The sequence below is a fragment of the Merops nubicus genome, unplaced genomic scaffold (genome assembly GCF_000691845.1).
Source record: "Merops nubicus isolate BGI_N331 unplaced genomic scaffold, ASM69184v1 scaffold8164, whole genome shotgun sequence".
In the NCBI taxonomy this organism is placed as follows: Eukaryota; Metazoa; Chordata; class Aves; order Coraciiformes; family Meropidae; genus Merops; species Merops nubicus.
In genome coordinates this window covers 24,663-39,089 of record NW_008602244.1, presented here as the reverse complement: position 1 = coordinate 39,089, position 14,427 = coordinate 24,663, and the positions used below count along the sequence as shown (strand labels likewise).

Sequence of the window (14,427 nt, the reverse complement as noted above, 5' to 3'; positions counted from 1 at the left end):
CGGCAGAGTCCAGGGCGTTTGGGGAACTCCAGAAGGGAATTTTGGCAATGCAGCTGCCTTCTCTGTATAATAAGTTCTCGAGGGATGCTATGAGCTGTGGAGAGGAGCAAGCCTGAGGCATAGTTAAACTAAACCTGCAGGGGTTGAACGGTTGTTGGCGGCGCCTGGAGTCGAAGAAATATGAAAGTAACTTCTCAGTAGCACTTAGACCCTCACTGCCTTGTGATGCATAACCTGGTCAGGCTTGGGGTCATGCCCTTGTTCATGAGAGTTTAAATAGACATGAGTTTTATGCACTGAGCAGCAGCTCCTGTCTTCCTGGGGGAGAGGTGGGTGTGCAGTTACACCACCATGTGTCTGTCTGGGAGTCACCCAGGGCCAAACACCTAAAACACAGTCAGCTATCCAGAGTGTGTGAGCTCATTTTGCCATGTAGCATAAGCTTGCACTTACAACACAGAGTCTCTTGGATGAGGAAGGCCAGCAGAAAGGATTGTGGTGGGGGAAGGAGATATTGTGAATAGGAAAGAAGCTGAAAGATCCCACGTTTTAGTTGGAAGGTAATGTGTGTGACACTTGGGGTGAAGGCAGGTTGTGAAGGGGTGAATTAGGAGGACACATCATTTGGCAAAATGCATGAAGAGAAATAGCAACAGTGAGATGGCAGCAGTGAGAAAGGGGAGTAAAGATGGAATCATAAAAGGCTGAGATGTACAACGTTAAGCAGATAAGGCAGGGAGAGAGGAGAAGAGGTAAAAGTGCTAAGGAAGAGGACTATAGATTGTGTTGAGATGGCTGCTTGTAAATAAGATCCAAGCAGGGCAGAAGAGAAGGTACACAGGGAAATAATTTCTGGTGCTAGACCAGTTGCTGCAGACACTTGTGTGGTACCCAGTGCAGAGCTGGTGCTGCTGTGGCAGCACAGCAGTGTCAGAGGTGGTTTCTATCAGTGCTGAGGCAATCAGAGCCATCAGTGGTTAGCAGTTGGCAGCTAGGTGTCTGGCAGTAAAATCTGCTGGTGGAAACATCGTTGTTTCCAAATAACTGTTTCCTGCTTGGAATCAAGTTTCTGAGCTTCACATTTGGGTAATTGAAATTCTTTCTGTCAGACTACAGGTTTCCTTGAATCCCAAGAAAGAGATATGGCTAAAACAGCTCGGATGCTTGCGTGCAGTTTAAATCATTCTCCTTCTGAAGGATCTGAAACTTTAAAAGGATTGTTCTCAGTTTTAAAAGTGGTTGGTAGGACAACGAAAAAAAGCAGGAGTTTGGTACGTGTCAGAGCTACAGGAGGGGGTGCTACAGCGATGTCATGCACCCTCTCTACCTCCCCAAAAATATTCTGGGGCTATTGTCAGTCATATTGTCTGTCAAGCTATCTAAATAGGGGTAGGAAAATATCTTGGGAGTTAAACTCAGTGAGGGTAGAGGGGAAAGACTGGCAGCAAACTGAGCTAAGCAAAAGCCTGTGTGTCAGGAAAGCCATCCCTCTCGTCAGCAGAGACTGAACCCTCCCCAGCTTCAGGAAGGTGGTTTGGAGTGAGTGGCTGAACTGGGTCGTGTGGGGGTGTCTGGAAGTCAATGCAGAGGAGCTGATGACTTGGATATTGCTTGGCTGGGGAGTTTGTAAACTGCTCTGAATGGTTTCCTCAAAGCTGTCACTCCCACGGGGCTTCTTTCTTTTTTTGGGGACTCCAGTTGATGACAAGAAGAACATTTGAGGAATGGTCCCAGCAGAGACAAGTTGCTTCTGCTAACTGAAGGGGCAGATGTCTCTTAGTTGTACAAACACAGCCAGAGCATTTGGAACCATCAGCGATGGTGTGACCCTGCTCTTCATCCTTCAGCACCCCATGCAGCAGCGTCCACCCGGTCCCATTGCAAACAGCATCTCTCTTCTACTAACAAATATTAATTACAGCATTAAAAAGCCCAGGTGTGCAAAGTATCTGTAGTCCAGTTCCTGGGCAAGCCTTGAGGAGGCAGCTTTGGAGCACGTCACAGCTCCTGCGGGCAGCCTGACGTGTCCTCCAGCGTGTCAGGCCTGTGGGGGCTGTGTGCTGAGGGCACCAGCTCAGGGCAGGGGTGCTGGCAGGCTGGCTGGCACCGTGGAGATCTGACCTCTTGCTAAGTGCTTCTGTCCCACCCTCTGGTGACACTGTGCGTCCCTGAATGCCGTCAGTTTTCTCCTCCCAGCTGCGTGCGAGCCCTGCACACTGCCTGTCCCTCCCTCCCCTGCTCCCACACAGCTTCAGCCCTCTCATCCAGCACTGAAGTCATGCAGAGTAAACCCATTTAAAGCAGTAACTATGAATTTCTTCCCTGGTCAGTGAAGGGATTCACAGCTGACCCAGGAGGAGTTGGGAGAAGTGCCCCTGCATCTTTTTGCAGGATGGGACCATTCAAAGCAGTCAGTGCAGCACATGAAAATATGACCAAGAGTAAACCTGCTTAAAAGCCATCAAGGTCAGGCATGCTCAGAAGACCTAATAACACTGTGTGATGGGCACTGGAGCCATCAGACCCTTCATGAGCTGCAGAGTGGGCTATAGGGTCCAGCAAAAACAGGCACTCCAGCTAGGACAACTTGGCAGGACATCTGTACACACCAATTCCACCTAGGTGAGAAGCAGCATCTGCAAATAGAATAATTCACTGGCCTTAGTGGGCCATCAGTTTTCTCTACTATCTCCTACTTAAATACAGATTTATTTTGACTTTACCAGGCCTTATTTTGCTTAGCTTCTGGGATCTGCTCCGATGCTGTCAGACAGTGAGAGGGGTGCAGGTTCCAGCAGCCCCCTCCCTGCCTGCTGTGCTGGGGAACAAGCCCCTGGGTTGTGCCACGCGGGGTGGTGGCGGGAGGAGAAGGTGCCAATGTCCCGCTGCAGAGGTGACATTACACAAGAGCAGGAAGCTGCTCTGCCTCACCACGCTGCTCGGGGGATGGACAGCAGCTCCCTCAACCATGTTTTTTCCTCAGCATGCCACAGAACCCATAATTGCAAACATGTGAGTAGACAAAAAGTCCATTTTTCCAATTCCCTGTTAGTTAGCATCAGGCAATCTCTGATGACTAAAACAGATTAAAATCTCCTCGTGTGGACATATTGTCACCTTTGATCTAGTTCTTTTTATCTTACTGTCTCCTTCTCAATGAAGGATTTTCTACAAATTCTTTGTCATACTGTCTTCTGGTTTTTTTTCATGCTGTTCAAGGGTATTTAAGTTTTGCCCTATTCCAGCATCTCTTGCCAAGATTAATACTCCAGCTGCCTGGAAACTCCGAATTCCTTTGTTTTGAATTCATTCTTGTCATCTTTGAATGACTATACATCTCTCCTATCTCTGTGTCTGATCTTCCAGAATAATTTTCTACATATTTTAGCCAAACTTTTCTCATGGATGCTTCTCTTCTTTCCATCTGCTTGCTTCTTCTCTATCAAATCCCTGTCTATAGTCAGCCTGCACATTCCCTTTCCTCTTCCAAATCCTTTTGCTTGCCTTTTTTTGTAGGTAACCCCATTTATTGTGTAGATCCTTCATTTATTAATTGCAAATGAAAAGGTCATTTTTACTATCTTCCTCTACTACAGGCAGGATCAGCCTCAGTCACTCTTGATGGGCACTTGTTCAATGTTTTCTTCCTCTTTCTTTTTCACTGGTGGAAAATGTCACAGCTTCCCATCCCTTCGAGTTCAGTGCTGTGATGTTGCTCCAGTAGGAAAAGCTTCTCATCTCTACAGGGAATGTAGGTTAAGGCAATTTAAGCCTGTTGCTAATTGTCCTATCATAAAACTAGAGAATGGATTATCCCATCTCCCCCCTTCCCTGGTATCTTTTATGTGCATGAAGGTTGTTATCTCTTCTACTGCCAGTCTTTTTCTAGCCCAGATCACCATATTTCCTTCAATTTTTGCTCATTAGTTATGGTTCCTAGAAGGGATGTTGCTGTTGCTCCACACTAGGCAGTCCAACTGAAGTGCTGCTGACAGGCAATTCCAGCTGATGCCTCCAAGTTTTTGCTGTTAACAGGGTTGCTTCTTGATCATGATCTTCACATGTGACCGTATCTAGCTGTTCTGAAATGCTGCTTCTGACCTAGCTAATATTCTTTGATTTGGAGGTGACAGTTGAAGAAGATGGACTGCTGGTAAGGGTAGAGAAGGAGTTCTTTCTTTGGTGTGGAGTGAGAGGCTTTTGCCTTCAAGCTTGCTTAGATTTTGCCTTTCTTGAAAAGATTTTGTAGTTTTAAAATGTTCTGATTAGTTATTTGTGGGCATTCAACAACATCCCTTACGAAGTTTGTCAGAGAAACGGGAGGAATGAATCTGTCAGATTGAAACTCAAAAATCCTTTGTTCATAGTAATCATTTATAGGCAGGGTGCATGAATTCAAGCAAAGCTGAAAGGTAACCCATAAAGCCAGCACAGTGTGAAATCTGTGCTAAATTTCTGGAAATTGTGTTGCTTTTTTTTTTACCTTATTAAAAGAAAACACTTATGTTTTAAAGAAGACTCGTGGCATTTGTAACTCTTCTACTAGTGTTTTCCTGCCCTGGTGAAGTGTTCCTCTGTACAGCTCAAGTTCAGGCAGCCCTTGATTTACTGAACTCAGTCGTTGATGTGTTCATGCAAGTGTGTTCCCTTCTGTCTTTGCATTTTGTAGTTTTCTGAAGGAAAAGTCTGACAGTCATTGAGACATGAAGGGTGATATCATTTGGAAGTTGTTACACCAAAGTAGTGCTTCTATATCTACAGATTACATATTGGTGTGTGGATGGAGAGCTGGGGTTTCTTTCCAAAGGGTTTGTAAATGCTGTGGGGTTGTGCATCAGTGCTCGCTGCTGGTGACACTGTTGCTCAGGAAAGTTCCTTCAAAGCACAGCCAAGAAAACCATCTATTGTTTTGAAGACATTATTAAAAATATTACCCACACTGTTACTTGTTAAATAAAACCACGTGAAGAATCCAAAGAGAATTTACAGCAGTGCTTGAGACCTCTTGGATTTGTCAAAATCATATAAATGAAGGATGTGTGTTCTGGGTTGTGCATCCCTGACTTTGATAGCAGGAGATAACCTTCACTACTGAAACTTTAAACAAAAATAAACCTACAAAGCATTTTTTTCCTTGAGAGAACATGGTAGCTACCACATTGTGTGGAGCAAAGTTCTATCTAAAACCCAAACCCTTTCTCTAAATTCTAGTCTATCATGTTCTGCAAGCTGTTACAGAAGTTCTGTTCATGGCAAAGGAAGGATAGAGGTAATAACATACAAAATCCATGCGTGATCACAGAGCAGGGTCACACATTTAGGGTGCCCTAATGGGCTGATCTGGTGATGTTGCTCTTCAGAGGGAGGCTGTTGGGCTGTGCTGGTGTTATTTGGTATGTCACTGCTTGGCTGACCCTTCAGAGCTGTCTGATCCATGCCTTTGGAGGAGCACTGTGCTGGGTGGAATTCTGCCCTGAGCTTCAAGGAGACAAAGCTGTGGTGCTTGAGCTCTAGATTCTAGGGAGAACATCCTCTACTTGGAAGTTCTCTGAGTGGGGTTCAAGAAAAATATAGGAGTTTTTTTCCTAGCTCTGGTGTATTTCAGTTTGCCTATAAAATTATTTTCTTTTTAATTGCATGGAATCATAATTTGTTTTGTTTGGGAGAGACCTTTGGGATCATCAAATCCAACCATTCCCCAGCACTGCCAGGTCCCCACTGCCCCCTGTCCCTCACCCCACATCTCCACGGCTTGGAAACCCCTCCAGGGGTGGGGACTCCACCACTGCCCTGGGCAGCCTGGCACAGCCCTGAGCAGCCCTCAAGGGGAAGAAATTGTTCCTCTTGTCCAAGCTAAACCTCCCCTGGGGCAACTTGAGGCTCTTTCCCCTTGTCCTATCAACTGATGACAGCTTTTACCCTTTGAAAGTGTCAGAGACATGCGAAGCTGTCTCTCTGATCATAAGTTATTTTTCAGTAGAACTTTTTTGATTTTTGCAGAGGATACTTGGGATGTGCAGATGTGCTTATGTAGTTGTCCTCATCCAGAAATGCACTCACCATGAGGCAGTCAGTGTTGAGGACTCTGTGCTTCTCTTCTGAGTCAGCGGAGGCTGTGTGGGTGTGAGGCCATATGCTCCATCAGAGTCATTTTGAAATGAAACACTGAAGAGCCTGTGGTGTGACATCTCTGCTGGTTTCAGTCAGGGGACTCTGGAATGAGCTTGCAGCAATATGTCCTTCTGCTGCTGGGAGCCTTCTGCTGTGAGCACTGTGTCCAGGTAAAGCTACAGATCAGCTCCTGCTGGGGCTGACAGCCCTAATAGGTTAGGGATCATCCCCCTGGACCCGGCACCAGAGAGGCTGCCCCTTGAGTCCAGGGTCAGTTTTGGGTCCCTCACTCCCAGAAGGACCTTGAGGGGCTGGAGCGTGGCCAGAGAAGGGCAACGAAGCTGGAGAAGGGTCTAGAGCCCAAGTGTGGTGAGGAGCAGCTGAGGGAGCTGGGGGTGCTGAGCCTGGAGCCAGGTGGGGGCCGAGCTCAGCTCCCAAGGAAAAAGTGGTAAAATGAGGAAATGGCCTCAAGTTGCACCAGGGAAAGTTTAGGTTGGAGCTGAGGAATGATTTGTTCCCCTTGAGGGTTGCCCAGGGCTGTGCCAGGCTGCCCAGGGCAGTGGTGGAGTCCCCACCCCTGGAGGGGTTTCCAAGCCGTGGAGATGTGGTGCTGAGGGACACGGGGCAGTGGGGACCTGACAGTGCTGGGTTAACAATTGAACACTTGATTTTAAATATCTTTTCTAACCAAAATGATTCTATGATTCTAGACAGGGGCTGGTCTGGAGTTCTCTCATGTGCTCCCCTCCCTCCATGGATCCCTTTGCTTCCTTTCCAGAGCACTCCTGTTGCATGCCGAGCTGTCTGAACTGATGGATCATGTTCAGGCCACCAACTCAGCCCTTCTCTGTTATCTTCAATAAATGTTTGTGCTTCATGCAAAGGATGTAGTAAAGAATGCAGTAAAGAATGCAAACTGCAAGGATGACGTGGATAGTTAACCATTGCTGAGCACACCAGCGTGCTAGAAAACCCTCTTGAAGGGCTTTGCAGTTATCAAGGCCCATGGCTTGTTTTTATGAATTTTGACTTTCAGATCTCTCTGAACGTTCACTTGTGTGTGATGTAACTGTGGCCACTTCCTGTTTTTCAGGAGACGACTTTTCATTGATACAGCAAGAAATATATATGGTTAAAGAATGCAAACATTGCAACATAGTCGCCTATTTTGGGAGCTATCTCAGGTAACGTCAACTTTTTACACCTGCAGTTCTGCTGGTTCTTTGTGGAGACAATGCTCTGTCTGGTTTTGTACTTATGTCCTCTTGGTGTTCTCCTCTAGGTTGAATTCCCTTTGGTTCCCTGTTCACTTTAAAAAAAATAAAAGAGAAAAGTGACTAATACTTTGTTTTCTCTGCTGGCCAAAAGGCTGGAATATTTTTATCACTAGGAACAGAAAGAAACTTTCCCTTGGAGGCTCTTGCACCAGATCCAATTCTACTCACTCACGGGGTGATATTAAACATTTATCACTTCTAATATAAAACAAGCTCATTGTTTATCTAGAGTAGAATTGCTTTTGGATATTTTATTTCATGGTAGTCTTATGTGCAGTGGAAGTATAGCCAGTGAGTTGTAAGACAAAACACTAAATCTGAGTGGCTGGTAATGACATTTTTCATCATTCTGGTGTAGCAGATGCAATGTCCTGAGAGGCAGAACCAAGGTGGCGCCAGCTGGCTGCATCTTCAAGTGCACACGTGAAATGTTACTCAGAAAGCTGGGGGATATTTTCCATATCTGTGGAACTCTGCCATTTATCAGTTGACTCTGTGGGAATATATATCACCACTTTGCCTGTTTGGTCGTTTTCGACAAGGTTTCATCTTTAGATTTCTTGCAGTGCTGTGGTTTTTCGGTGATCTGTGCAGCCCAAGTGAACTTCAACTGGAACAAAATGGCTAAATTTCTGAATCCACAGGACCCTTTTTGGAAGCCATGAAAGGTGGTTTAGATATCATAGATTCATAGAATGGTTTGAATTGGAAGGGAGCTTAAAGTTCACCTAGTTCCAACCTCCTGCCATGGGCAAGGCCATCTCCCACTAGACCAGGTTGCTCCAAGCCCCATCCAGCCTGGTCTTGGACACTTCCAGTGATGAAGCATCCACAACTTCCCTGGGCAACCTGTTCCAGTGTCTCACCACCCTCCTGGTGAAGAATTTCTTCCTAATTCCTAATCTCAATCCCCCCTCTTCCATTTTGAAGCCATCACCCCTCACCCTATCAATTAGGTAATTTCAGTTTAATGCACTAAACACAAGTTTCAATTTGATCTAGTGTAATCTTGCTCATAACAGACGAGCCTCAGGTGTTTCTTCTGGATGTTCTTTATTGCCCCTAGGAGGTCAGAGTTACAGCAACAGCATTTAGGTCTGATAACATTTAAAGACTTCTCAGTGACTTTCACAAAATTGTTGTTTTGAAGGGTGAGAATTGGTATGGAGATTATTAACACGTAAGACGTGTAACTTCTGGTCAAGTGTCAGAATGTGTATTTTTAACAAAACATGATCAAGATCAATAGAAAATGCTTTAAATAATCATTATGAATTCTGTTCTGTGTCCAGATCAATCAGCTTCTGATGCCTGTGTTTTAACTTTCTTTTGATAGCCGTGAGAAGCTGTGGATATGCATGGAATACTGCGGTGGGGGATCCCTCCAGGATATTTACCATGGTACTTTGAAACTTATTTTAACATTTGTGCCTTTTGGAAGCTTTCTGAAGAGAAATAAATAATAAGCAAACTAACAGGGAAAGGATGGTACTAGCCAGGCACTGCACGGGTTTCTCCTTTGAGCATGAACAGTGGTTTTTAGCTAGTCAACAGATTTTGTTCATACCACTTTCAGCTATGGTGACCATCACTTTGGGCTAATACCCTGTCATTCTAGCACAGAACATTCTTTATTTTGTAATCATCACTCTGTTTATTTTTCTCCACCATGCTGAGGGGACTGACCCAAAGAGCCTGAGTTATTCCAACAGAGAGCTCTTCAGTAGCAGGTTATCTGCTTTCTGAAAGGGTGGAAAAAAGACCTCTAAAAAAATTCCCAACCAGAAGTCATGAAGATCGGGTATGGAGACTGTACGTGGTGTGAGGAAACAATTGACACTGGAAAATCTCAAAATTTGATCTTTAAAGGGTAAAAGTGACTCTTATTCCTGCTCCTGTGCAATACCACACCACTCTGTTATTGTTCTTTTCCCCTCTGAGGTTTCATCTAGAGTTGTTGATTCTGTAGAAGAATTTATTGGAGTTCCTGGAAAAGCAGTCTGGGGACTTGCTTTGCCTTTAAATGGTAACATGGAATTTTTGAATACCAGAGCTTTCTGCTTTATTTTTCAGCCAGTTAGTACAAATAGGCTGAAAACAATACCAAGTCCCATAGGCCCCTGGCATAGAGCATTGCCATTTCTAATAACAAGAAATGAGCAGCAGTCACTTTTATTGTTTGTTACCTCCCTCAAAATACAGATTACATTACTACAAAGTCACTCGTAAAATGATAATTAGATTTCTGTCAAAGCAGGTTTTCTTCTCACTGTGGGTATTGTCTTCTGTTATTGTGCTGTTTGGTTTTTTTTTACAGAAAGCCTTTCTGTAAAACAAGCAAACAAAACCCTCTTTTCAGCTCAGTGTAAAATACAGTTTGTCTAAAATCAATCTGTTAACTTTTGCACGGAGATAATGCTTTTTGGCTGCTTCACAATGTTATTTACACATTGTTTATGGTAGACTTACCCACTCTTTAATCTTTGTTTTCAGTAACAGGACCTCTGTCAGAGTTACAGATTGCATATGTGTGCAGAGAAACATTACAGGTACTGTACTTCTGGAGGTATTTGATAAAGCAATTCCTCTGTGTGCAGAAAGCAGAGAGAGAGGGTCATTTCAGAAAGTTCTGCACTTGCATTTCACATCACTTGCATTTCACAGCAGTGGGAATCCAGATGCAACCTATTAATTTTCATATTATAAATAAAAATCAGCAAGAAACTGCAGTCATGCAGTGCAAATATTTACTTAAAATCATTGTCAGAGCAGTGCTGCTTCTGTGCTGTGATTTGCAAAGGGATTTACACCAAATACTGAACCTCAGTCCTGCCTCTGTTTCTTTGGCGACTGTTGGTTTCAGGGAATCAGTGGAGGACAGATCTTTCAAGCTCTGACCACAGTGTTGTCTGGGCTGTTTTCATCCATTGTTCTAACACAGGGATTCAGTGCAGCAGTTGTTTAGGACACATTTTTGAATCTCATTGCAGAAAACAGCTAATACCTAGTAAGTGAGGGTAGGTGGCTTAGTGATGAAAAAAAAGGTACATTTTAAACCATCTGCTTGGGCTGTGGCAGTAAATTCTGATAATTTGTAGAGGAAAACTACTGCAACCAGATGACTAAAATTCTGTTTTGTTTTATGATTGCTGGTAACTGTAGAAATACAAGACCAAGAGGATGCAGGCAGCTTGGTTTTTAAAGACAATTTCCTTTCCCTGCTCTGTATCTGTGAATAATTAGGTGAGAGAGTCAGGGGGATGCACACCACCTTTCCCCAAAGCAGTGGCTGCACTGGCCACTGACAGAAGCAGGGGTGGAGACCTGTGAGATAATCTCCTTGGCAGTTCTGTTCCTGATCTCTTCTTACTGCAAGAACTCGTATTGCTGGAAGGGCAGCTTGAAGGCTAAACACCTGCTGGTGGAAACCTTCAGGACTTCAAAAATGTAGTTTAATTTTAGTAAATGGAAAAGGTGATGTGTCTCGAGGTTTGTTTTGAAAACACACATTTATCTATGTAAAATGTTACACCATGAGTGGTTTAAACGAGTCCTCACAGGTATTGGCTGGAGCTGGGAGAGATGAGGAACAAAATCCACCATACTCTTAGCTGCAAATCTCAAATTTCTTCACTTTCAGATAAAATACATCGACCAATTTAAACTTATGAAATGGGACTGGCTTTGTGGTGTGGTAATGAACAGCAAAGTGACATGTTGTATCTCTTTTATTTGCAGGGTCTTGCTTATTTGCATATGAAGGGCAAAATGCACAGAGATATAAAGGTAACTTAGGACTTTGAGGAATTTGGCTTAAACTTTCTAGTGCAGAAAGATATTCCCAATAAAGTTTTTTTTAACTTTTTATTTATTATGTTTTAGGGTGCAAATATTCTACTAACAGATCACGGAGATGTCAAATTAGGTAAGTTGCTTGAATTTAATAATAAGACTAAAAGTGAATGGGACCATTTTCATTTGACCACCAAGCCTTGCAGGCTCCCAGGTCTCCCTGGAATATGCCAGGTTAGGGTCACCTGGCTATCAGCATGTTTGTTCCTAGGTAGAATGGCAATTTTCCTCAGAGTCTTCAAAGGGTCCACTGTGTGAGACTGAGTCTCCTGAGCCTGGCAGACATCCTGGGAGGAGGAATGGGATGCTGATCATCTGGCTGCACCCAGGGTCAGAATTGGGGCAGTTGTGCATTAGCTGCATCGCTGCTCTTCAGAAGAGCTGTGTCTTCAACATGTTTACTCCCCTGTGGTAAACCAGGAGTGCTCTGCTAGGAAAGTACAGCCTTTTAAAGAATAATAATAATGATAAATAAAAGAATAAAACCTCAAAACTGAAAGGAGATTCCACTAACTGCATTAAAACCTGGATCACGCGCTGATACCTTCCTTCTGCCTGCTAAGCTAGTTAGATTTGCCCACAATTATCCTCTGGCTATCATACTACAAATGCCATAAAAATAAAGAGGACTGAAATGATTTTTGGCTCTGTGAGACAACTTGATTACCTGCAGCTCTGCGAGCAAGGGATTATTGTCCCCTGGTCTGCAGAAATGAGAGCAGATGGCCCCCCGCAGTTCCTCCATAACTAATAGAGAAGTAGTGCTCTTTCCAAAGCATGATGTAATTTTTCCTCTTCAATATTAAAGTGAATATCCACTAAATTTTGTGAGGTTGCTTGGTTGCTGTATTATGAGATGGAAAAATAGCTCAGGATCATGAGTGAGCTGGATGTAGAACCTCGACGTTTCAATTTGAAGTCATGTCAGTGAAGATATTAGCTGATCTCAGTATTCATCTTTAACTGTTTAAGCTTGATCAATTTTTAATTAGGGTGAGCAACATGATTGTTCTTTCATAATATGATACTTCCTAGAATAGAATTGCGGTCTTAAAATGAGATTTTCTAAGTCTGTAACTTTATTTTCCAGCTGACTTTGGTGTAGCAGCAAAAATAACAGCCACCATTGCGAAGAGGAAATCGTTTATTGGTACCCCTTACTGGTAATAAACTACTCTGATTGCTATGACAGTATGCAAAGCTAGTCTGCATTTAAGCCAAGAATTCAAAAATACACACACTGAATTATATACACATATTTTAAAATATATATGTATAGCAACTGCATAAATTGCCTTTTTTCCAAGTAAAATGCTCAGAAGGTGAAAGTCTGGGAAGCACTAATTGTAGCTGATCTGCTGCTGTAACACAGGGTACCTGATATTTGGGTCAGGATTGCTGTTTCTCACAAGTTTATTAATGCAGAACATTCTCCCCTTTTTCTGTGGTCGTTTCTGTGGCCATTTCTAAATGGTCATTTAGGTTCTCAGTAACTTCTTACACTTTCAGTGAATAAACAATGACATCTCAATTTCTGTGAAGAAGGAATTGTGGAAAAAAAACCACATTTTAATCTTTTAATCATCTCTACTGATTAACTTTGTACAAGACAACGTTTAATATGCAAATGTATCGTTGTTAATCTTAATAATTTGGATTATATATGCAAATTTAACTGCTCTTGGTTTCTGGCATCAGTGTGATGCAGCTGAGATGCCTGGGGCGATATTCTTGGTGTAGACTGAACTCGTAGGTGGGGCTTAATCCAGACAATGGCTTTTAATTGTTCGCTGCCCTCTTTATCCTGTTGGAGAGGGAGGACTGAGGGCAGGAAGATTATCTGGTCATTAAAGCATTTCACCAGGAATCATGAGACTGGTTCTATTCCTAGCCCTGCTCTCCAGCCCGTGAGCTGGGGCAAAACACCTCACGCTGTGTGCTTCTCCAGGGGAGGGGGTTGTGAGGCTTTTCAGAAGCAATTTGGGGAGGCTTCTGCTCTAGGATTCTGTGACACAGGCACTGTTTGGAAACTGAATGATGCTTTTGCTTTTCAAGGATGGCCCCAGAAGTTGCGGCGGTGGAAAAGAACGGTGGATACAACCAGCTCTGCGACATCTGGGCAGTGGGCATAACAGCCATTGAGCTCGCAGAGCTTCAGCCACCCATGTTTGATCTTCACCCAATGAGGTCTGCTGGCTGGGGAGCTCACGTAGCTCCAGGACCCTCTTCAGTCCCAGTAGATAAGAGTTTAACCATCTCCATAGCTCAGACCTAGAAACTCAGGCTAGGATTCCACCATCAGTCTTTCTGCGTGAGCTGTGTCTGCTTTTAAGACATAAGTCTTGACACTGCAGACTTCAGTTTAGATTTGAACTTATCATTGAAATGTTTAATTAAAAAAACACAACCACTTCGTACTGTCAACAATAATGTGGTTAAGAGCAGGTGTCGTGTATCACTAGAGAAGCTGTAGCCTTATGTTTAACAGGATTATGCCTGGTGATAAAAGATCTTAGTTAAAGATAAAATCAACAGCTTTACCCTACCTGTCCTCTAATATTATATAGACTATAATCAGGTTTCACCAGTATGATTCTTACCATACAATATTAGTTTAAAGTGCTTAGATATTGGAATGCAATTAATTAATTTTGCACCATATAATAACATTATACTTCATTTTCCTTCAGAGCTTTGTTTTTAATGTCAAAAAGTAATTTTCAACCACCAAAGCTAAAGGAAAAAGCAAAATGGTAAGTTAAGCTCTTTCCTTTCTTCAATATTTTGTAGGTAATGTGAAAAAACTATTTGTTGTTATTGAAGAAGAGAGGCAGTGAAAAAAAGCATGTGCTGGTTTTAAACTCTGGGATCTGAGAGGTGGCTTCGTTTACAGGAAGTTTCCCAACAAATATTTGGTTTTTATAAGTGTCTGAAAGCAATCAAGAGGGTCAAGGTCCAGCAGCAATTTTCTGACATGACAGAAGTCCAGCAGTATGGGACAGGAGAGCCCTACCTATGTGAATTGATCCCTGCCAGGGATCCAGAGGGCAATGAAATCTCATTTCTTCGGTCCTCTCTATATGTTCTTGGAAGAAAAATTATGATTATCCTTCCCCCTTAATTCCTATTACAGGGCATTTGCCACTGTCAGTGAGACAGGCAATCGTTTAATCCTTTCATGGGTTCT

At 43.3% G+C, this 14,427-nt stretch overlaps 1 protein-coding gene across 1 annotated transcript in view; it reads left to right on the top strand.

The window, feature by feature from the left end:
* Positions 1-14,427, top strand: part of MAP4K5 (mitogen-activated protein kinase kinase kinase kinase 5) — a 66,519-nt gene that overhangs the window by 28,330 nt on the left and 23,762 nt on the right. Inside the window, exons 3-10 of the mRNA XM_008938285.1 lie at positions 7,205-7,295; positions 8,725-8,789; positions 9,882-9,937; positions 11,127-11,174; positions 11,271-11,313; positions 12,331-12,403; positions 13,296-13,427; positions 13,931-13,993. Of these exons, the coding sequence (XP_008936533.1) occupies positions 7,240-7,295; positions 8,725-8,789; positions 9,882-9,937; positions 11,127-11,174; positions 11,271-11,313; positions 12,331-12,403; positions 13,296-13,427; positions 13,931-13,993 (536 nt within the window). The 5' untranslated portion in view covers positions 7,205-7,239. The remainder of the gene's footprint in view (positions 1-7,204; positions 7,296-8,724; positions 8,790-9,881; positions 9,938-11,126; positions 11,175-11,270; positions 11,314-12,330; positions 12,404-13,295; positions 13,428-13,930; positions 13,994-14,427) is intronic.